General features: G+C 41.8%; 1 protein-coding gene across 2 annotated transcripts in view; it reads right to left on the reverse strand.

Annotated features, from left to right (window-relative positions):
• Positions 1–24,696, reverse strand: part of Sv2b (synaptic vesicle glycoprotein 2B) — a 193,438-nt gene that overhangs the window by 75,932 nt on the left and 92,810 nt on the right. For both annotated transcript variants that reach the window (XM_023567428.2, XM_063249995.1), the window contains exon 2: positions 3,272–4,126. In XM_023567428.2, coding sequence (XP_023423196.1) covers positions 3,272–3,812 — 541 coding nt within the window. In that variant the 5' untranslated portion in view covers positions 3,813–4,126. The remainder of the gene's footprint in view (positions 1–3,271; positions 4,127–24,696) is intronic.

A 24,696-nucleotide genomic window follows, 5' to 3' on the forward strand; every position in this document is an offset into this window, starting at 1 on the left:
GTTTAGTTTTAAAGATCTGTTTGTCCTTTTCAAAAAAATCCCCTCTTCAGCTTTAAAGCTGATTAGCAAGTAGTCTTCATATGCTAGTGTTTACAAAACTGTAGTTAAGTACAAGAGTAGGATCCTTAATCCCAGCGCTGTGGCACACTGAGGCAGGAGGATCACAAGTGTGAGCCCAGACTCAGTAACTTAGCGACTTAGGGACACCCATTCCCAAAATAAAAAGTATAAAAAGGATTGGCGTTATTGCTCCTTGGTTTCAATCTCCATTACCAAAAATAAAATGAAATAATAATAATAGAAATAATAAATTTAAAAGCCCTCTGTTTGATATCTTTGCTTCTCAGATTCTCAAATCACCCCTCCTGCATGTATTCAATCTCTTTTGGGCATATCTAACATGGATCTAATCACTTTAAATGGTCCTTTAGTCAATCATGAATGTATAAAATACAATTTTCAAAGACTGTGGGGAAAATTCACATCCCAATCTTATTTATAATGGCTCTAAATCACAGGCTGGAAAACAACTACTTGTTTTTGTAAAAAGTTTTATTGAAAACATCCCATGCACTTCTTTACATATTGTCTGTGGATCATCTGTGCTACAGAGGCAGAATTGAGTAGTTACTGAAGACTTGAGTAGCTGAGCCCAAAAAAATCTAAATATTTACTACACAAACCTTGGCAGAAATGTTTGCCAACTCCTGTTCTAAACAAATACTGAGCTAAGACTCCCACAAGGTATTTCACACTGCTTATCCCCACAGTAATTAAATAATTCTCTGTGTTTGTGAATACCTGTTGGATCTGCTATAAATTCCTTGAGAAACAAGGGTTGTTTTCTCCCAAGGGCCTGAGCACAGTGTAGACAAGAAGTGAGTATCTATTTGATGAATGAAAGAGTTAAGTTCCTAGATAGATTTTGAGCTCTGAAGGGCCAAAAGTATGCCTGGTCACAGTGAGAATCTGAGATTCATCGACACATCAAAACTTCATGTTTGCTGAACTCAGCTCCAAACTTAGACTAATAGTGTTTTTCAGGACATTGGGTCATCATTGACCACACATCTGTATGTTGCCACATCTCTTCTACAGCACATAATTTGTGACCATCTTCTTTCTAACTTTACACAGTCCTCTCTGACTTAAGCCTTTGTGTTGGACGCTTGGCTCTGATGGCGCTAGTCTCATAATTGACTTGCAAAGCTGGTCCTCTATCATGCGGAATCCATCTGTGCTTCACAGCGTGGTGCCCAACAGCCTTCGGGGCTCCCTAGTGGCTCCAGCCCATCACTCATCCCCAAGTCACATGGCACTCAGCCACCAGCACTTAGATACAAGGGAAGCCAGGAACAGATGCCACTGGATCCCGGAAAGACACAGAAGAGACTCTGGCTTTCCACTCCCAAGATGTATTTGTATTTAGAAATGGAAGACTGTTTAATGTGAAGACAGAAATCAGACTCTCAAGAATGCAACAAGATCTGGAAAATAGAATTAAGAGTCTAACGTACCTGGTAGAAAACCAAAAGCTCTTGTGCTTAATAGCCATGTAAATTTAAGCCAATTCACTGAATGCCAGTAAGACAAAAACCTTCATGTGAGAATCAATCAAACAGATTAGAAGATGCAAACACAACTGCAAAGACATTCAGCCACCTTATCTTTGACAAAGGGGCTAAACATATTCACTGGAAGAAGGACAGTCTCTTAGCCTCTTTAATAAATAGTGCTGGAGAAATTGGCTCTCCATATGCCAAAGACTGAAACTAGATCCACGTCTATCAGCATGCACTAAAGTCAAAATGGATCAAAGATCTAAATATTAAAATAGAAACACTAAATCTGTGGAAGACAAGGTAGGTAAAAATCTTGAAGACATAGGGGTGGGTAGGCAAAGAGCTCATGAACAAAATACAAACCGCATGGGAAGCACTTCAAAAAATCAACAACTGGGATCTCATCTTATTAAAACATTTTTTCACTTCAAAAAAATCACCAACAGAGTGAAGAGAAAACCCACAGCATGGGAAAGAATTTTAGCCAGCAACCCCTCAGACAAAAGACTATATCCAGAACATATAAAGAATTGAAAAACATCAAGCCCCCCAAATTCAAAGACTGTCTCCCAAAATGGGCATCTGAGATGAAGACACATTTCTCAGATGAAGATAAACAAATAGCAAATAAATACATGAAGAAATGTTCACCATCACTTGTCATTCGAGAAATGCAAATTAAAACAGCATTGAGATTTCATCGCACTCTGGAAAGAATAGCTGCCATCAAGAAATCAACTGATAACAAATGTTAGCTGGCGAGGGTGCAGAGAAAAAGGAACACTTCTCCACTGTTGGTGGGTGTGTAGACTGCTGCAACTACTGCAGAAATCAGTGTGGAGATTCCTCAAAAACTAGGATTGTAAATTCTATTCAATCCAGCTAGTCTCCTCCTGGGTATTTCCTAGAAAAATTGAAAGTGATGTCACAGCAGTATATGTGCACCCATACTTATAACAGTACAATTTGTAATAGCTAAATCTTGGAAACAACCAAAATTCCCATCATCTGCGGAACAGATGAAAATGATACGGTATTGTTACACAATGGAATATTACCCAGCCATAAAAAGGATGATCTTGAAGTTTTCATAGGTAAATGGAAGCAACTTGAGACTATCCTCATAAGTGAAATAAATCACACTCACATTTGTAAATATCATATTGTTTTCCTAGTATAAAAAATATTGTCTTCCTAGTGTAAAAAATAATAATAATAAACTGAAATAGTAATAAGATCTAAAATGCACAATAGATATTATAATAATAAAGGGAAAGAAAGTGTTCAAAATGAAAGAACAACTTGTAGATATATACCTATAACTGTGTATGTAAGTGTGCAAGATAGATAACCATACTACTAATTCACTATTAGTTCATCAAAAAGAATAGTTTGTGCTGTCGTTGAGTTTTTATGCTCAGATTTTGTAACCTGAACAACTATTTCTAAAATAACAATATGTAATGTATTAACTAGTGCTGATTTCTTACTGTTTTTTTTAAATTCTGTATTATTTCTATCCTTTTTTCTATTTTTCTTTTTAAAAATAAAAATATATACCTTAATGGCAAAATGATTATAAAAGAGAACTTTGCAGAAATACTCTGGAATATATAAAGTGTCTAACATGAAAGACCATTTTTATATTTCTCCTTCCCTTTCATGTTTTTAATGCCACAGGAGAACAAACTATGGAAATTTCTACTTACCAAGCATTCCTTTCTTGGAACTGGACAGACACATGTCCTTCTCTGCACTGGGCAGGGCAAAACTCACCACGAACACCTCCACTCCATCGGCCATCAGGGCCAAACCCAAGACAAAGAAGAGAATCCACTGGAAGCGCCCATGACCACACTCATCAATGATGGTCTCATACTGGTGTGCCAGCTGCTCCTCATCTTCCATCCTCTCAGCCATCAGGTCTGCCTGGCCCCGAAGGCCATCTGCCCTGGACGGTGCCATCTTGGTCTGTTTGGCTTTGATGTCATCTGGATGGGGGATGCCCTGGTACTCGCCCTCATAGATCTCATCCTCCTCATCATGGCCTTCTGTAACATCACTCTGAGCATCTTCCTCTGGGTTGGACTCGTTGCCCCGGTAATAGCCATCACTGGTGGCGTAGCCCTCATAGTTGTCCTGATACTTGTAGTCATCCATTCCTTGGTTCCGGGACTGCCTGGTCACCTCTCGAGCTATATCTCTTGCTCCGTGATAGAGGTTTGGGCTGTTTCGATAACCATTATCCATTATACACTCTCAGGGCAGTATACATTCATGTGGCTTCCTTAGTGAAAGTTACACTTATTTTCTCCTTTTTTTTTTCTTAAATCAACCAGATTTATGCAAAGACAACCTGGGTATCCTTTCCTTTTGCATTCAATGTCTATCAAAGTTTCTGGAAATTTTTAAACTCTGGTCTATCTGGTCTCCTTCAGTGACTCAGAGATGTTGTGTTAGGAAGCACTAATTAAAAATGAGTCCAGCTGCTCTCTTTGACAAGGCACAAGCAGACTTGGCAGCTTGCTTGCAGGACTGATTTGTTCTGCTACTGAAGGTTACACCTAAAAGTAGAGAAGAAAAAAGAATGTTACAGAAAGCTGAAATTCTGGAGAAATACTTCAGAAGTAAACCAACATATTTAGCAAACCCATTGCTCCATTTGTACGATGGAAGAAATCTTGATTAGATATTCAGATTCAGGGCAGGTGAACAGCAGTTGAATGATGTGAGAGCGAGGAACAACCACGTCAGACAGGGCCTCTGAGCCGTAATTCACCAAAGGAAGGGGTCAAATCAGAGGCTTGAATGAAACATTAAGTGGTCAAGGGAATTTTGAAGGAAGGAATTGTGGTGTCATAGATTTCCTCTTAGAACTTAGTCAACCTTACTGTGGAGGTTTATCATATTCAATTTTTGTTATGAAAATGCTAGCCTTTCAAACTCTATTAGGAAGTGGCTGTATAATTTGACATCCAGATATGTACCACAAAGAAATATTCAGGTTGGTGGTTCCTGAAGCCCAACTTGCTTTTGAGACTGAGGATTGTGGTTCAGGGGCTACTCTGACATTGTACTGCACATGGTTTATACTGGCAACTACAAAGGATTAAAAATCCAGAAACAAATTGCTTGAAATTCGATTCTGCTGCATAATGGCCAGATGCCCACACCAATGTCTTTGCAGGCCTCAATTTTCTCATCTGTAAGATGTGGAAGACAATAGCACTTAACTCACAAGGTAGTACACAAAAACATTGCCGCTGTTACTTCCCTCAGCTGTGGAGACAGAGTGGTAAGGGCCAAGCCCCTGTCCTAGAATCCAATTCTAATCCCTGGTTCCCTCTGTTCAGTCCAACACTCAAAGGATTGATGCCCTGCCTTAATTATCTTCCTAGAATCTCAAAGCTCACAAGGATTGGAGCTGTCCCTTTAATGATGTCTGCTATGTTCCAGAAAGTGTGCTGAATGTGTCACATTCCTCCTTCATAAGTTTCAGATCAAGAAAGACAGGGAAGGGAAGGAAGGGAGCGAGGAAGGAAAGGGGAGGGAGGGAGGGAGGGTGGGAGGAGCAGAAAGACAGAAAAGAAGAAGAAAGGAAAGAAAGAAGGGAAACGGAAAGGAAGGGGAAGGAAAAAAAGAAAAAATGTGTGTGCATACATTCTGTGGCTTGGAATGGATCAGCAATGCAATCAAGGCTACCCAGCCAGGTCCATTAATCCTAAGGACAGTCCTTTCCAGGCGCTGTCCTTCCCAAATGCTGTCCCAAGAGACTGTCATCTTCTGTCACCTGAGAGCATTAACAACAGGGCTGGTTGGAGTTTAGGAATCTGAAATCACTCCCCAAGTGGCCCTGAGGCTCCACCTCCCTTGCTGAGCAGCCCCTCTAGGGTAGAGACCAGGCTTATCCCAGGAGTCCAGGTGTCAGGACTCCCACAAGAATGGACAGAACCCTACCACCCAGCTCCACCCACCTGCCAATGTGTACATATGCCAGCAACCCTTGCAGGCTTCTCTGGTGCATTTGAAAGCCACTGTCCTTTTTCCTGCACTCAGCAGATGTCAGCTCACATCTGTGTCACTGGACACATATGTCCTTGCCTAGGCTGCTGAATCCTCTGCCCTGCACATGACATCTGGTTCTCCTCACCCTCCATCTTGAATAGATGCCAGTTCTGGGAATCATCTGACCTCTACAATATCCTGTTTTCCTTCTGAGAGGGTACCAGACAGTAGCCATTCTCAAACAAAAGGTGGACCAGACCACTTAAGATGTGAGACTCACAAAAAATGCAAATCCAGGACTCCTTCTGCAGACACTGAACCTGCAGAGTAGGAGCAGGACTTGAAATATGCTTCTTCCATAAATACCACAGGGAATCCAGGGGACTGCACCATCGCTATAGGAGCCAGCAAGAAATATTTGCTGAGAATAATTCTCTTTCTGATTCTTCATCATCTTTAGTAAATAAATTTATATTAGACCATGCTGGCTTGAGCCATGTCAGATTAATATTCTAAATCTGTTTTTATTATATGCATTTAGGGACCACAGGAGGAATATAAATCACACGTGAACAGCATGAGAGTTTTCAGTGCTATAAAAAAAAAATGGAGAAAAAATGCCAACTGCCTGAGATCTGCTGGGTTATTTCCATTCAAGGGGCCCTGCAAAAATGTCATGAGCCAGAAATGATAGATTTGCAATTCCCAAAGCACATGTGGGAAATACCACTTTGGGCAAAGTCTCTGGGATTTGCTCTATGGAAAGAAGCTTATCCTTGTCAAAACTAATCCCACTCTACTGATCCAGTTAAATGAACTGCCATCAATGTCCAGTTCAGTGGAGTAAAGGGGCATCACTGTCAAGTGTTTTTACTTTTTTTATTTCTATTTTATTGAGAAATACCAAGTTATTTTTTCAGCAAGGCATTTTGTAGAGAAACACAAGGATTAATCACTTATAATCCTATAGGTTGAAATGGGTCCCTCCAAAAAGGTGTGTTGAAGCCCTAAGCCCTGGGACCTTAGAATGTAGTCTTGTTAGGAAATGGGATCTTTAGAGGTGAGACAGTTAACGCAATGTGGTTATGGCTGTCGCTAATTCAGTTTGACAGTATCCTTCCACAAAGGAGAAATGTGGGCATAGAGGGAAGACATGGAGAAACCCCAGGAGAATGTCATCTGCAAGCCAAGGAAAGTTTAAGGTGATCAGCAGCTGGAAGACAGAACCGGAACAGATTCTTTCTCAGAGTCCTCAGAAAGAACTCACCTGCTAACACCTTGATTATGGACTTTTAACCTCCAGACCTAAGAAAAAGCAGAATTCTGTTGTTTACACTACACAGTGTGTAGCATTTGATACAGCAGCCCCAGAAAATGAAAACATAAAACAAGTCTACAGTTAATCAACGAAACAGCAATGATAAACAACCAAAAGAACAACTACCACATTACCTAATCACTAAGGGAAGAACTTCACAAGCCTGCCTCATTCATTCTTGTAAGGTTATTCTTTCCATTTCACAGACAGAGAAATTGAGGACAGGAGGAGACATGGTCATGCCCAAATTGACACAAAGTCAATACCAGGGCTTGGCTCTGGAGACCTGTGCAAACTGAACTTGATGACCACTACAGAGACTGAGACTGCAAGGAAGTAAAGCAAGGTCACATCCTGAGTGGCCACCAGAGCTAAGCTCGCTACGGGGCTTCCAACACTCAGATTCAGGTTGTTTGCACACCCTCATCAAACACTTCCCAGGATTTTAGGTGGTTAAAGCATTGTAGTAAATATCACATGGTTTGATCTCCATCCTCGAGAATCTACCTCTTCCTGGGGATTTAGCTCAGTGGCTCAAGTGCTTGCCTGGTAAGCGCGAGATCGTGAGTCCAATCCCTGGTACCAAAAGCAAACAAACAAACAAAAAAAAGAGTTTACCTCTCATGAGAATGTCAGATTAAAATAACGCAAAGCATCATGTAGCAATAAATTTATAATCTGAATTATTACTATGTTCTCATCTTTCATCTCCTGAGTGCTGTACTTGCCTTGTGTCTTTTTGCCAGATTCTAGGCCAAGTTTATCTTGTGACCTCTTTTAAATCTGCACAACAATCCTTGAGGCTGGACCATCATTACCCCATGTCTAAGGAAACAAGACTGTGGCAGATGAAGTTACACAGGTGGCCTCTGGGGAGTTTCAGAGGAGTGAGGGACCACTCCGCAGAGGGGTCTGCTGAGAGCATCCTACAAGAAGGGGGGCATCCAAGAGTAGAAAAGGGCCAGGGCCAAGAGAAGCAGACAACAGAGAGGGTACCGCAGGCTGGAGAGTATGGGACTAGGACAGACACATGGGGAGCCAGAGGACATTGCTGTCATTTGATAGGGAGGTGACCAGGGTGACCAAAACAATCAGTACTCCAAGTAGCCAAATTCTAAACTGCAAATCATCTCACAACCTTACAATTTCTGCATAATTAAGACACAAAATATTTTTTCTCAGATTGACCCTTTTGGTTGATGGGGCTATGTAAAGAAGACCTTGGTGTTACAGGGTTCCAGGTTCCAATACTGATTCTGACATTTTCTATAACTAGGTGTGTGCTGTTAATCACTCCATGCCTCAAGTTCCCCAAATTTAAGATGGCAATAATCTTAATCTACTGTAATAATAGTTTCCATGCCATAGAGTTTTTATGAGGATTCAGTGAGATAATCAGCATGGTGCCCAGCAGGCACAGATACGATCAATATGAATTTATTTGATTTTACTCATATCACTGTCATTATGATTATTATCTCAGTATTGGCAATTAAGATGTAGACAGGATCTCAGCTTGAGCTCAGCTTCACTCCCCATGAGATCTGGGGCCCATCTGGGCCGAGCTGGGGAACCAAGTACAGAGAAGAACAAACTGACATTTAGTTTCTCATGAAAACTGCTGCCTCTCAAAAATGTCCCGCTAATCTCTTAAGTGTTTTGCTTTAACTTCTACAACCTATTAACTTTCGCATCGCTGCTCAATTTTCAGAGTCATTGTGAAGTAAACACCATTCATAGTTAAATATCGAGAACACAGTTAAAAGTAATACTATAATCAAATGATATAATGCAGCCCAGAATTAGTTCTGCCTAATGCTAGACCTTGAATACAACTGAGTTAAGAGAAAAAAGGATTCCAAGAGCAAATAAATTGGGGAAAATTGCATACTTTATTTACCGTTCTCTTGGCAATTCACGAAGCACATTATTATATTAACAGCTGTGAGAAGACCTGAACAAATCCCATTTAAAACTATAATGAGATATTACCACACACCCATTAGAACAACCATAATTAACAGACAGTAGGAAGCGTTGGGTGGGATGTGATGAACTAGAACAGTCAGAAACTACTGTGGGAGTGTAGAATGGATCGGCCTCTTTGGAAAACAGTTTGACAGCTTCTTAAAATGGTAATCATATACTTAACAAATAACCCAGAAATTCCATTCCAAAAATCTACCTAAGATAAACAAAACATTCACCCAGACAAAAACTTGTACACCAATATTAACAGCAACATTATCCCCAAACTAGGAATGGTACAGAGATCCTTCAATCAGTGAATGTATAGACCAAATATCTATGGTATATCTATGCAGTGATGAAATATTAACTGGCAATGAAAAGGAACAAAGTACTGATATACACTACAACTTGCATTAATATTAAACTAAACACAAAAAACATACATGAGTCCACTTATATGAAGTGTCCAGAATAAGCAACCCAGGATGAGAGAAAATAGGCTAGTGATTGCATAAGACAACTGATAGGAATAAATATACACTACAAAGAAACTTAAGGGAATTTGGGGGATTAGCAAATAATGAGAATGGTCTAAAATTAGATTCGAGTGATGACTATAACCCAGTACATTTACTAAAAATTATTTAACTGTATGCTTTAAATGAACTGATTTTTTGATATGTAAATAATACATCAATAAAGCTGCAGCCTCACTTCCATCAAAATTATTTGTTAAAAATCAGCATTCTCACAATCATGGGCCTCTTTTTCCTTGGCAGCCTGTTAAGGTGCATGAATGTAGGTGCTTGTGTATGGCTCAGTGCTGGTCTGTACCTGGAGTATGTGTTTTATTCATCCCAGAACTTTCCTGTCTGGAGAATCCCTTTAGCAAAAAACCTAACATCTATTTGCATGCAAGACCAAGAGCTGCCTGCTGGAAGACAGAATTTAGGAACACAGCCTGGGCATGGCCCAGTGGGTCATAGCTGGGAAGCGGGAAGTTGTGAAGCTTTTCACCAGACTCAGTCAAATCTTGATGGTACATCAAGAGCCCAGAATGCAGTGACCTTGGTGCATGAGACAGCAGAAGGTGGGCCCCCTCAACATTAGCAGTGTCCACGGCACTCAGCCCTGCAGAGCTGAGCACTGGTGAGGTCCTCCTTGGCAAGACTGCCTGAAATATGGCACCTTAGCACTTGAGAAAAAAACAGCAGAAGCAAGAAAATCTCTCTAGCCTTTCTTTTACCAGTCTCCCCCAAAGCAAGCCACAGCAGAATCCTCAGACCTCACTTTACAGTAGGTTATAAAAGTCTGCATTGCATAGGTGTCCACACTATGACCAGAAGCATGGAATGTCCTTATCTCTGAAGACACGAGGATACAGAAAAGAATCTCGGTATGGATCTGTCACCATAGATCATGCTCTTTCGTTTGCCATTCATACTTCTGCACAATTATTTATTAAAATATACAGATCACTTACTTCATTGATTTTGCCTTTCTGAAGGCTCTTAGGTCATACAAATTATGTGTTAATCTGTCTTTTACTGTAGAGGTCCCATCCACGAACCTGGCAGTGAGTGACAGATCTCAGACCCCCTATGCCACCTCTTGCATGAGTTCCATCTTAACTGAGATGTCATGTCTATAGTGAGTATTCACAGAAAGCCAGGAGACAAGAGAAAGACCACTGGACCACTGACTGGAGGACCTAACTCTAGTCCTAATCCAGCTTGACCTAAGCCACTGTGGGGCTCGGATGAGTCATTTGTCTTCTGAGGCTCCAACCCATCCTCTCTTCTAAAGCCCCATGCAGCCATCTGAATCAAAACTTTCTTTCTTATGTATCTGTGAAAATATTTGAAACCATCTAAGAAATGCCTAGTAATATGATTATTTTAATATTTAGGATAGTGTTCTTTGGAAGCAAGAGCAATATTTACCAAGTAAATAACTTTTTTTGAAAAAAAAATTGTTCTTTATTCGTAAATATTTAGGATTGTTCCAAGTAATTGTATACATCTCTATACTATAATCATGGATGTCTCTTTGTTTCTCTCTGTGTGTGTCTTTCACTCTGTGTCTGTCTGTCTGTCTGTCTGTCTCTTTCCCTCTCTGTGTGCCAAAAGATTCTAAGCAAATCCAGGATAGATAAAGCACTGCATTTTACTTACTTTTGAGTCTCCAGCACCAATCTCAGTATTTCAAACCCACGCTGCTCAGTAAAGGAGGTTAACAGGGTTAACAGTTACCTGGTGCCCAATTGAAAGCAAGTCTAAAAGGATCCACCAGCCAGCACGTCCCTGTCTTACTGTAAGCAGACCAGCTGGTTCAATGCCATACTTTACTTTTGTTTAAAAAATTAAAAAATAATACAAAAAGGTCAGATGAACTGGCATCTTGAAGAAGGACCATTCACCGGGCGACATTTACTCTCTGCCTTTCTCTTAACACCAATCTTTCCAGCTGAGACTGCCAGGTTGCTGTGTTCCAAGAAAGGCTTGAATTATGTGTTACCAATTTTCTCACTTGAAAATATGTTTAACCACCTGTGATGCTTCCTGAAATACACCACTTGATGTTTCTGGGGTAAATTGCGTCCATCATGGGCTGAAAATACCAGGACTCATCTGCCTGGTGACGGAAGCTACATTCATTGAGGTTTCCAACAGCCACTTCTGCACTTGCCCCACTTACAACAGGGTTGATTCATTAGTATTTTATTAAAAGCATTTCTTTGTTCTTAGCTAAATCACCCATCTATTTTCTACTGTGTTAAAAACAGAAAGCCAGTTTCCAAGGTGTGAGAAACAATTGGTTGTTAGACAAGAACCAAATACCTAGTTTTAAGGGAGTGTAGATAAAAAACAAGTAAGTAATAGCAAATCTATGAAAGTAATGTCAGCCTCAGTTTGAATTTTCAGAACGATGCTATTTTTAAAATAAAAAAATAGGACAACAATTCATGTAGAAGTATGTCCCCATAACTTTGTTTTTAACATCAAACCTTGAAAACAACCCATATGCTCAACAGGGACCAGATAATTAAATCTTGACATATTTACACAGTTAAATATTATAGTGCTATAATTGTTGCTAAGGACTTTTTTGGGGAAAAAAATGATCACACTATAATCCCAGGTAAGTGGTATTCATATTGTTACTCCAATGCTATCCATAATATTATATAAATATGTATGTGTGTAATTTATGCAAATATTTCTGGCAAGATGATCTTAGATGTTTGCTTTATACTCCTTGCAAAGTTAATTTTCTCCCTCTCTGCTCCTCTATGTTTTCAAGCCAGGTCAGTGTTTTGCATGTCTGGTCCTCAAACTCCAGTACAATCACTTGGTGCCTCTTCAGTGATGACTCCTGTACCCCATTCCAATTTTGTTAAAACAGGAGGAGAGAAATTTGCTTTATTAGCAAGCTCCCTGCGCCATTCTTGTGCTCATTTAAAGTGAAGCGTCTCTAACCCAATTCTCTTACTGCAGGAAGCAAATGGTAGTTTCTTTGGGATTCAAAAGCAGGGCTAGAGTGACACCCAGGTCTGCAGACAGTCAGGTCCTGCTAGGAGCAAGGCAGGAGGGAACAGGGACTGGTGCTTAGCTGTATAGAGATGCCCAGTCACAGAGAGGAACCACAGAAGGAGGAATGTGAGCCCCTGAGAGCAGGCAGAGCCTGCCCCTCCTGCCCACGACACTCTGGATGTGGAGAGGTAGAGAACACCCATAGATTCACAAGTTCTGTGAGTCTTAGCCCTTGATAACCTGTGAAGCTTCGCTTTCTTCATAAAATAAGAACATGGTTTCTATTCACTGAGTTGCTATGAGAATTAAATAAGTTAATGTTTTTTAAATGCTTGGTACACTTCCTGTCATCAAGAAAGCACTCAACAAAAATAGCTATTATTCTATAAACCTACACATAATGATACACCTTTCTATACATTCACTAACCCCTACAGCATCGCGTTCTTGAGCCAAAGCAACAATAACAGCCTAAACTTCTACCCATCAGCTGCAAATCTGCAGCCCTCCCAAAGAAACCCTTTGGGTTTTTAGCACCAACAGGCCTCAGGAGCCTGCCCTGAATATCCACCTCCAGCTTCCTCCACCAACCTCTGCCAGCTTTTTTATTCAGTGGCCCTGTCCTGCAGTCACCTACTGATACTTTGTTCCCAAATGACTGTTTCCTAAGGTGAATGTTTCCCAAAGGGAAGATGCTGCCTTTCATGATACCTGACATGATTTCAAAAGGAATTTGAATGCACCATTAAATAACACCAAATAACAAAGAGGAAGTCATTGCTGGTTGAATGTTCTTTCAATCCCTTACAATTTAAGGACAAAGTCTCTTTGCAGGGCTAGTGAGGAGCTGCACCTCCTTCCTAATTTGCTAACCATCCTTTTTAATGAAGTGGAAACATTTAAAGGTTCACAGCCTTTAAAAGAAACAATGTCTAGCTTAGAGACAGTAGCAAAATATTGGATGGACTCTTTCTTCTGTATTTGGGTTTGTTTTTGTTGCTGTTGCTGCTGTTATGTTGCTATGCTTGTTCACTTGCTGGAGTTTTGGAGATAGTCTTGCTGTGAATATGCATTCAGGTTGGTCTGGAACTCACTATGAGGCCAGGTTGGCCTCAAAGTCCCTGTGATTCTTTTAGGGATTACAGGCATGCTGCCAAACACCGACCCTCCACTGTATTTGCTTTATGGGAATGATATACTTTCTTTCCTAACTTAAGACCCTCAGTTAATAAAAGTGACTTTGTATTTTTTAAAGTAATTAATTAAGAAGAATACATGTGATAAGTGACCTTTGTCAGAAACAAGGTAAAAATCTTGAGCATCCATGGGTTATAATTTGCAGACACCACCCAGGCAAGAAATGCTGCCATCAAGATGGACAGAAAACATTTTCTGAGCAGAGTTGAATTTCTAATTTCAGTTTTACCACACTAGCAGATTCGTGCCTTTATTTCTGTTTTATAGATGAGATAACTAGAGTCAGAGAAGTTAATTCTCTTGCCAGGTCATGTAGGTAGTAAATTCAACAGTTAAGATTCAAACTCTTCTCCTATACCAAGATGCCACCCTGGCATCCTTACTGCTAGACAGATACCTCTTGGATGCTAACAAGAAGTAGAGAAAACACTACATGTGCATAAGGGCCTGCCAGACAGCTTGGTGCCCCCAGCCTCAAGATCTTGGCCTTCCCTCTCTACCAAAACACTCCTACAACCCCACTGTACCTAATAATCAAGTATGCCCAGCAAGGTGTACTCACCTTGAACAACAACTGAACAGATCTCTGTGTCATCACTTAGGAACATCTACACCATAGGGAAGCTCTTAGAGTGACAGAACTATACAGTGAATCTTAGCAAAGTTGGGTGATGCCAAATTATCTACCAAAGGGGCTGTGAGGCCAGCAGGGGCCAGACTCACATGGGGAAGATGGCCAAATGCACTTGAAACACAGAAGTGAGGCCCTGGCTGGGAAGGGCCTTGAATGAAAAGAGAAGGTGTCAACCAATTGACAGATTAGTGCTGGAGGATGAAATCAGCACAGCAGATAGCAGACTCATCCAGAGCTGCTTGCAAAAGCCTTTAGAAAGAAAACTAAGAGCTGCTGAAATGGAAGCCTCTGCTGCTACACAAAACCACCTGCACGTTCCTCTGACCCAACAGGGCTTATCTACAATGTCATGGTAAGCAGGTCTCATTTCCAGTGGACTTCAATCTCCCCAAGCAAAGAAAAGATATTATAACTTTTGGGAATTTCAGATATAGAGGTTTTTCTTCTTTCCTCAAATAGAGATGATTCAAAGCCAGTTCTACAGGTAGAAAGTCAAGCCTCAAACCTAAGGCACAAATAGTTGAAACTAATAAGCCAATAATAGAATTCAGTGTGATCTTGAATTTTTTTCTTTGAACTGGGACTTGAAGTCAGGACCTGGTGCTTACCAGGCAGGCTCTGTGTCGCTGAGATACTCCCCAGTTCAATGTGACCTTGAAGAGTGCCATGACTATCACCAAATGATCAGGAAGGAGATTCCCTTCTCCTGTGGCTGGCAGATTTTTGCCTGCTGTTGCCTCTCACTTTTAAATTCTGAGTGATGCCCAGGAAGTTAGGTCTGGGGACAAGCTATCTATGTAATCTACCAATGCTTTCATGCAACTATCGTCCAATACCATCAGCCCCATTCACAGGGCCTGACTGTTTATTTTAAAGGCTGCTCAAAACCCTCCAGCCACTGTTTTGATCTTGCCATGAAGGGTCCTGGCAGAACAGCCCACACGGTCTCCTTTTCTGGGAGCCCTTCCTCAGGGCAGTGGTCTGCTTCGGTTTCCACCACTGCAAGCATTTATCTGTTTTGCCAATATTTTGAGAAGCACATGTAGGGCCTGTGCCAGCACTGGGGACACCCAAGAGAATGTAACTAGCTCCCTCTGTTATATCCCTTAATGAATACAAATTTTACTGACCAAAGGATGACAGCCTTTCTGTAGGGAAAGGATGCTCTCTGCAGACAACATATATTCTATCATCGCAGTTGCTGGAATATTAGAAGCATGCTCCCAAAAGCAAAAATCCAGAGGTAGCACAAAGATTTATTGTCCCATTGGGGGCACTGGCTGAAAAGGTGGATCTCTTCTTAAAAAGACTTAAGAGACTCTGTGGCTACAGATCTATGGGTCATGGAGAAAGAAGCCTGGAAGACCAGCGTTGATACCAACGGGTCCTCAGCATCAGTCCCCTGCATACCGGAAGTGCAGGACTGAGGGCAGTGGGTGGTTCCCAGCCTTCATTTACTTTTTCCTGTCTTGAAACTAACCAGTCCTTTGCTACTGCCTTGCCTTTACCCAGCCCTGGAAATGTCCCTTTTTCTAGGATGATCTCACTGATACCCTCTGCATTCAGAACTGCTGGCTTCCTGCCCTCTGCTTGGTTAGGGTCCCACATCTCTGCTGCCCAGATGTAGCTATAGACATCAACCTGAAGCCCCTCGACCTCTAGAACCCTCCCCACATTTCTCAGTGAAATTATTAGCAGAGGTCTCACAATTGGTCTTATAATCTCATGTATTTTCCTGAAATAATATTTTTTAAACTTACCTCCACACCTCCCAATCCATCTCCATCTCCTACTCATCCTGAAAGGACTCAGCCTCTGAGTATTACTGGCCTTGAGGCTCTCTTCTGCCCTGAAACACACCCCACTCCAGTGTGCCACTTCTCAGTAATTAGTCCCCCCTTCTCTCCAACCTCACCTTAATGCATCCTTGGCAATGTGTAACCTTTGTGATTAGAAAGGGCTAAAATGTTGTCAAAAATGCAAGCATTGTTAATGCTAGAATCTAGCACTTGAGGCTCCACTCCAAACCCTATAGGAACAAAGAAAGTTGGGGAAAGAAAGCCCTTCAAGAGTTTATAGTCTGTATCAGGAGCTTTCTCTCACAAAATCTATTAATCATTTCAAAGAGCTAGGGATTTGGTGTAGGTAACAAGGGGTCAGAGAGCCAGGAGATTTGCCCCAGATCACAAACCTGGAGAGAGGCAGAGCCGAGTCACAGCCAGGTCCACATCTTGCTGAGTTGGCTGTGAAGCTGGGGGCTCCCCCATTTTATCTCACAGTATCACACATGATCTCAGTCTGGCACCTGACAGGCTCAGCTAACTGGGTGATACAATTCCTCAGCATGTCTCTTTATACTGTTCGACTTTCCTGTTCAAACGACTCCTACATATTTGGCAAGGAAAAGTCTCTGAAGATGTCAACATTTTTAAAAACTCTAAAAGCCACCAGAAGTCCTGCCAGCCAATCATCTTTCAGTCACTGCTAGATGGTAAGCATCTTGAGGGTAGGTTCGTCTGTGTCTCCCATGTAGCAGGTAGCAGGACTTACCAATGACAGGCACATAACAAATAGATTACTACAAAATAGAACACTAGACTCTTGCCTGATGAAGCCCAGGGCAGCAAAAACCCAAACGCCCATCACAGTACCCTTCAAAGTGTGTCCTTGGGCACTAACACAGCTGACATTGCTGCGATCTGGGATTCAGGGGGCAGCAGAAGGAGAAGACAGAAACTGAGAGAGCCACCAAACTAGGTGACAAAAAGCAGATTTTTTAAAAGATGCATCTTCATTGCCTTCCTATTCCTGAATTGCCTTATGGTATAGAGAACTTTGATCAGGACTATTTTTTGTAGGCTCCTCAGCAGCTACTGGAATCATCCAGGAAGCAGATGGCTCATCACTTTAACAAGCTCATGAAGGAAAATTCCCGCACTGGGCATCATCAGGGTCCACCCACAGAGCTGCCTGCTGCTGTTGCTGGGAGACTTGAAACCAAATACACGATGCCTTTCTGTGATCCACAAATATGAGGCTGTCATTTGCAAAATGATCTTTAGTCACTTTCACTTCTGAAATCAACTAACAACATGGTGCTTCCTTTTCAAAAGGGAAAAAATATTTTATTCTTCATCATAAACCACCCAGTCATGACTCCTTCTGGAAATAAAAGGGAAAAGAGGTCACTGCAAGCTGTTGTACATATAAATAGGAGCACAGGCACGGGGAGCTTTCAAAGGGGGAAGACATAGTGATCTCTGCTGGGGAATTTGAAACCAGATGCTTAGACATCAGCTAGTTTCTGTTATATTGAACTAGTTCCAGATGCTTCCACCAGGCCAAAACCAAGGGTAGACTGTGGATGTGGACGGGGTACAGAAAACACTGCCCCAAAATATGGACTCTGGGAAATTGAGGAAAGAGCAGAAGGAGGAAAGGTTCTGTGACCTTCTCCTGCCTTATTTTCCCCTGAAGTAAGCCACAGAAATTAAAATTCCTCTTCTTCCTTCTTTTCTGAAGCCACTCCTAAAGCCAGGACTTTTTCCTTCCCTTTTCTTTGATACCTCATGCGATAGCGTCCTGCCCTACACCTGGCAGAAAGGAACATTCAAGGATGCCAAGAAGAAACTGAGAGAACGGGCTAAGCTCTCCACCTACCCAAGTTTACCACCATGAGATTACACCCTTCTGTCTTCTAACAGTGTCTGTAAAATTGTGCAGACTCCCCAGGTCTTTGGGCTTCCATTTCTGAAGGCTTCGGTGTCACCTTCTATTAAATAACTGCATAGATTTTTCTCTTGTTAATCTGTCTTTTGTTGAAGGTATCTCAGCTATGAAGCTTGAAAAGTGTGAGAAAAAGAAATCACTTTTCTCTCATTCAGCATCCAGCCAGTCACAGAGGCCTACTGGATATGACCCTTTCAGCTGTATGAGCTAGATGAGTCCTTTCCTCACTGGGCACCACACTGACCGCATGGGATGTGTCCAGTTATAGTGACTAGAAAGGTTCCTTCTGGAAGCAGTGCTGTGCCTTTGACACAAGATGCTTTTCACAAAGTCCCTTTCAGTCACACCTTTTTAAATTTCCAACAGAAGAATATTATAAAGAAAATGACTGATATCCAATTTCACATAGAGTTTTGCCCTTGATCTTGACCAAAATGTTCCCTTCTCATCCTCACAGGCACATCCTATCTGGGAGATGCAGGGTTGGATCACAGTCTGCTCCCTATCTGGGATGATGTGTTTGAACAAGAGCTCTTAACCTCAGAATGCCAGCCTATGACACTTCTACAGAGGACCCATTTTCTGTCCTCTGCATAGCACTGACTTTAAATGGGCTCTTTTTCTATTGCAAAATGTAAAGTCAAGAAGATATATACCAGGCACTAGATCTAATATCCATACACATATGAGCATGTCAGTTGACAAACTGAAAGATCAGAAGACAACATACTATCTTCTTAAGTAGCAAGAATGGATGCATGCACATACACACACACACACACACACACACACACACACATACATACACACAAGCTCACTCTAAACATTTTTTGACTATTAGCTCTTGAGACAACATTGCCTGCAAAGTGCACAGTTGGACCGACTTTCTCAGGTGAAACTAAAGACAAACCTGAATTTACCACCTCTGCTTGCTTGTACTGCCCATTTTAGAGGTCAGGTAGCTAAGCAACACCCTGCATTGGCTCTGCTATGAGTAACATTGCTGATGTGAGGTTACAGTGGTAACAACTGTTTAAGCAGTTTTTCAGTAACCTGGAGGCCACTTTTATTTATCAAAAATGAGTAAAAAAAATACTAACTCTTCACGTGGCACTGCACAGGTAACCTCTGGATGTCAGCAGAAAGTCCATGCTAGGATTTCACCAATACTGCCTTTTCCTAACACATGAGCCCTGACAAGAACCATGACGCTACCTAATGTCCCCTGCCCCTTCTCTCCATCCCTAGAAAAGAGACAAGCTTCTCTTCCCTTTGTTTGGAGGCAGATGGTAGTAATGTGCTCTCTGCCTGCCAGCACCCAGGCACAACAAATTCGATGCCATGTTACCTTTGCACAAGCCTGGTGGTCGCTGCTGCCCCCTCCCCTATATATGTTACATATGTTACAGTCCTATGTGTACCACGGCGGGAAAATGGCACGCACATGCTGTATGTATAGAGAACCTTCCAGAGGAAGAAATGCTGAACAAGAATGTTAATACTGATCATCTCCAGGACAGAGGAATTGTGTGCACTGTGGCAGATTAGTAATGTGTTCTACAAGAGGAATCAGAGGGAAGCGGAGAGGCCACAAAGCATCCACAAACTTCCTTCTAAAGAAAAGTAAGTCAACAACCTTTAGCATGGGCTTAGTTTAGGAAACAAAACCTTCCATGTCAGACCCCCTGGGTTTGAATCCAAGGGAAGATCTCATGCATATTATTTGACTAACCAATCTTAGGTTCTGTTTTCCCATCTGTAAAAATTAGGTCATGGAGTAGTAATCAGAAATGGAAGGAGATAGGTAAATGAGCATGGGGGGATGTGTGTAATTTGCAGTAAGTATTACCTAACATTAACTCTTAATACATCACAAATGTGGACTAATTTGTCTTCTGAATATCCCTACCCAAAACTTAAAATACTAGAAATCAGCCAGTGTGATGGTGCCTATAACTCCAGCACTCTGGAGCCCAAGCCAGGAGGCTCACAACTTCCTAGGCAATTTAGTGAGACTCTTTTGAGACAGAGAGAAATAAAGCTTGTTGGTGGGCAACCATAGTCCCAGGTGATCAGGAGACAGGAAAAATCACTTAAATTCAGGAGTTTGAGACCATCTTGGGCAATAAAGCAAGATCCACCTCAAACAAAATAAAATGTTAAAAATCTTAAAATAGTGGAAATCAAAAGAAATGATGGCATCATCTTCACGTGCTACCCAGTAGAACTTTCTTTGGGACTTGTCATGGCAAACTAACCCACCTAGCTACTGAGAATTTAAACTGTGGCTAAAGCAACAGAGGAATCTAACTGAATTTCAATTAATTTGGACTTATAAACAAATAGTCACAGAAGGCTGGTGGTGGATAGGGCCAGTATAGATTTGGCCTCCTCCAAAAGAAAAAGGAGCACCAAGATTATGCCAGAAGAAGTCCTCATTTGTCAGGACAGGTCATATACTAGATTCGAGGTCTCCCTCTGACACACCAACTCTTTGGAAAGGAAATACCCAAGTGAACGAATTCAGATGGATTATTTTCATTAAACTCTATGAAACTCAAGCTAAGCCATAACAATATTGCCACACTTAGAATATTTTAAAATAGAAAACTTAGTAGTGCTTTTGAATGGAGATATAAAGGCATTATATCACAAAGGTTTAAGCTGTGGTTAGTTATTTGCATTTAAATAGAACACTCCAGGTGCTTTTGTAAATGCTTCAATCCAGAGCCCAATGGTACTCTAAGGGTAGAGTTCCAGGTGGCAGGTGAAATCCCTAAAGGTACAAGACTCGTTCTTGCCCATTTAGACTACTCCAGAGGCTCCCCCTAGTTTACTCTGAATCACCTTGACCACAGAGGATGACTTAGGATATGCTGAGCTCTGAGCTAAGTGGTTGGGCACCCGAAAAGGCTTCCAATTGTGGAAATCTATGGGGAGAAAGTTTTGTAGATCAAATCCAATCAAAACCTTTACAGGAAGTCAAGACACTAAAGAATGCATTTGCTCTGTACTCAGCAGGCACTGGGATTATGAGAGGCTCTTGGGCAGGGACCTACCTGCTACCTGCTGGGTTTTGGCAATCTGGGAAGTAGGTTGTTGTCCCAATCATCTCCTGAGTGTTTACTCTGATGAGCACTACAGTGGTTCACCACCACCCACACACATCCACACTTACACACCCTGGATCAAAGGTCACTACCCAGTTGCCCAAAGTGAGGATGACTGTCAGTGCTTTCCAGGAGTTGCCTGGGCAAAGGTCGTGTCCTCTCAGAGATCAGAGAGCCACTGGCCACTGTGGAGCTAGTGAGGCCAAGCCTGCTTGCCCCATTTCAGACCTTTCCACCTCCACATTCCCTGGAGTGATATGTGTAGCCACCTTTCCCTCTGGACAATCCTGCTGCAGCCCCCTGCTGGCAGAGCTGATCCCAAAAGCACTAATCCTGCTGCTAATCTCCCTCTGCTTCCCGAGACAGGCAGGATGTAGCAGGCACTGCTCTCAGCTTTTCACATGTGCCTCCTTTTAGAAGCAAGTACCACGGCTATCTTCACTGTGAAAATAACAAAACTGAAGTTAAATAGAGACGAATAACTTTTCCAAAGACACCCAAGTAACCTAAGTTTGTGAAGACAAAAATAAAATAGCAACTCACACAGAGTACGACTTTAACATGTTTCTTATTCTACAAATATTTCTGAGCATCCACTACATACTAAGCACTATTCTCAGCATTAAATAAAACAATGAGCAAAAAATCACAGTTCCTGCTCTCAAAAGCTGACAGACAAATACACAAATAAACAAGCAACTATGTATGCTACCTGAGCACTGGGCGGGAACATCAAGTGATTAAGGGAGACAAGAGTAACTGGGATGTGTTGTATATAGAGAAGCACAGGAAGACCCCAATGACAAGGCAACATTTGAGTAAAGAATGAAACAAAATTAGGGACCAAGTATGCAGATATTTGAGAAAAGGCTATCAGCAAAGAAGGCCAGCACCCTCTGTGTTAAAAACAAGGAAAAATACCAAACGGAGCTACCACGTGATCCAGCAAGTTGTAACAGGGTCATTTTGCAGACTGCTATGTTGAGAATGGCCTGGGAAGGGGCCAGTGAGAAGCAAGGAGGGAAGCAGGGAAATCAAATAGGAACCTTTTGCCGTAATCCAGGCCAGCAATGGCAATAGTTTACACCAAGATGCCAGCGAGGAAGTAGTGAGAACTGTCAGATCCCCACTGGGGTAAACCATCCAGATCTGCACGGGGATCTGACATAGGGTGTGGCAGCAAGAGGAGAGTCATGGGCTGAGATAAAAAGACCTGCAGGAGGAGCAAAAAGATGGCATGGGATGGGGGAGAAATGCAACTCGGCTGGTGCCAGCCTTTGGAGCTTAGAGAGGTTCGGTAGAGCGCGCTGTGTGAACACAGATCCCACAGCCAGTGCACCAGTGGGGACTCTCAGCTCTACGACTCTGAGCTTTGTGACCTTAGGCAAGACTAGGTGCACCTCGCTGGACTTCATTATTCACGTCTATAAAATACGAAGGACATTTGTACTCACCTCATAGTGTTATTGTGAAGCTTAAGTGAATGTGTGTGTGTGTGTGTGTGTGTGTGTGTGTACACTTAGAACACACACAAGTCTCATATTAGTATTTAAAAATTAAAACAAGGCTGTCAATCAACCTGAAACTTGAGAATTTGTACATGGTCCCAGAGACACCCAGGAAAGGTGAGTCACCGTCCCTGAAGACTTGCTTCCTGGAGGAGGGGAAAGCTAAGCTCCAGTTTGAAAGACGGACAGGAGGCAGCCAGATGGATGAGAAGTGGAAGGGGTAGGCGGACATTTGAGACAGAGGGAACAGTGTGTCTTTTTCCTGATAATACAGTATAGTCAAAAGGCCACAAAAACCAAACATAAAACGGTTGTCTCAGAACACTTGCGTTAGTCCTTCTCTTCAATGTTAAACCCACTTGGTATCCAAAGACAGTGAGCATGGTTTTCAATTTATTTATTCAAAATACATTAGCCCTAGCACAGTCTACCTGACCTTTGCACACACTTGTCTTCACTGAATTGGACCATAGCCACCACCGCTGACTACAACCATGAGTAAACCCACAGAGACACACTGGGGCTTCCTACAGCTGCCACTCTGTGGCCCCTGCTGGCACCCTGAGGCTTCCTTTCTCATCCCTCAGGTAAGTGTGTTCAAAGGTAACCACCAGGAACTTGGCATTTGCCTTTCCTCTAATTACATTTGAACGTGTGTCAAGGCCATATGGTCTGATAAACATCCCTAAACTCATGGTGTCTTACCATTCTTAATGGGTCTGCTGAAGAAATAACATTTCAAAGGTCAAAGAGCTTGCTTCCAGCACAGCAATTCTGCCTGAACCTCCGTGAAACCGTGTACAAAGACAGACCCTGCATAAAGCATCAGATTCCCTCCACAGAAACTTTATCCCTTAGTAAATGATCAAGTGTCTGAACATAAACAATCAGAGAGGCTAGAGTTTGTGGAGGATCAAAGCACTTCCTGGATTTTTTTAAATGCACCTTGGATATCTAAATACAGAAAGATTTCACCAATAGTGACAGATGGTTCAGCAAAGAGGCAGATGCTGAGCTACTGGAGCGATAAGGCCTCTCTGGCCAGGGTGTCTTTCTAAAAGCCTTCAGCTACTTCCAAAACTGTTATACAGATTCAATACAGCCCCAATCAAAACACCAACGGCATATTTTATAGATCTAGAAAAAAACAATCCTAAAGTTCATATGGAACCTAAAGAGACCCAGAATAGCAAAAGTAATTTTGGGCAAAAAAACAAAGCAGGAGGCCTAGAAATACCTGACTTCAAGCTGTACTACAGAGCAAGGGGGATAAAATTGGCATGATAGAGGGACAAAAACAGCTACATGGGTCAGCAGAGAAGAACTGAGGACTCAGAACCCTCCCCGGACACCCTGGATCATTTGATCTTTGACAAAGGAGCCAAAGCATATTTGGAGGAAAGGTAACCTAGTCAACCAGTGATGCTGAGGAAACCAGTCATCTCTTTGCAACAGCATGAAACTGGACCCTTATCTCTCACCACATACTAAACTAAAACCAAAATGATCAAAGATCTAAACATTAAAATGCAATCATTAAACCTACTAGAAGGTAAAATAAGTCAAATACTTCAAGATAGAGGTGTAGGAAAGGATTTTCTAAACTGAACCTCAATCCCATAAGAAATAGCAGCAAGAATCAATAAATTGGATTATACCAGGCTAAGAAATTCCTGTACAGCAAAGGAATCAATCAGTAAAGAGACAGCTACAAAATGGGGAAAAAATGTTGGCAGCTACTGCTCAGACAGAAAACTAGTATCTAGAATATATAAAAACTCAAAAAAATTAAGACATCTAAAACTAAAGACTCAGGCACACAATAAGCAAAAGAAATGAACAGACACATCACGAGGAAGAAATACAAATAGTCAACAAATATATGAAAAACGGTTCAACATCTCTAGCCATTAGAGAAATGCAAATTAAAACGACACTAAGATTCCATCTTATTCCAGGAAGAATGGCCATCATCAAGAGCTCAAACTGTCCGCCACTGCTGGTGGGAATGTAAACTAGTACAACCACTATGGAATAAGTATGGGGATTTTTGAAAGAACAGAAATTGGAAATTTCGTGTGATTAAATAGGTCTAGTTATGCTCACAGCACCTTGTTTTAAGCCCCATA

Source organism: Cavia porcellus, unplaced genomic scaffold (assembly GCF_034190915.1).
Source record: "Cavia porcellus strain 051 isolate PalLab524CR breed Dunkin Hartley unplaced genomic scaffold, mCavPor4.1 scaffold_6, whole genome shotgun sequence".
Lineage (NCBI taxonomy): Eukaryota > Metazoa > Chordata > Mammalia > Rodentia > Caviidae > Cavia > Cavia porcellus.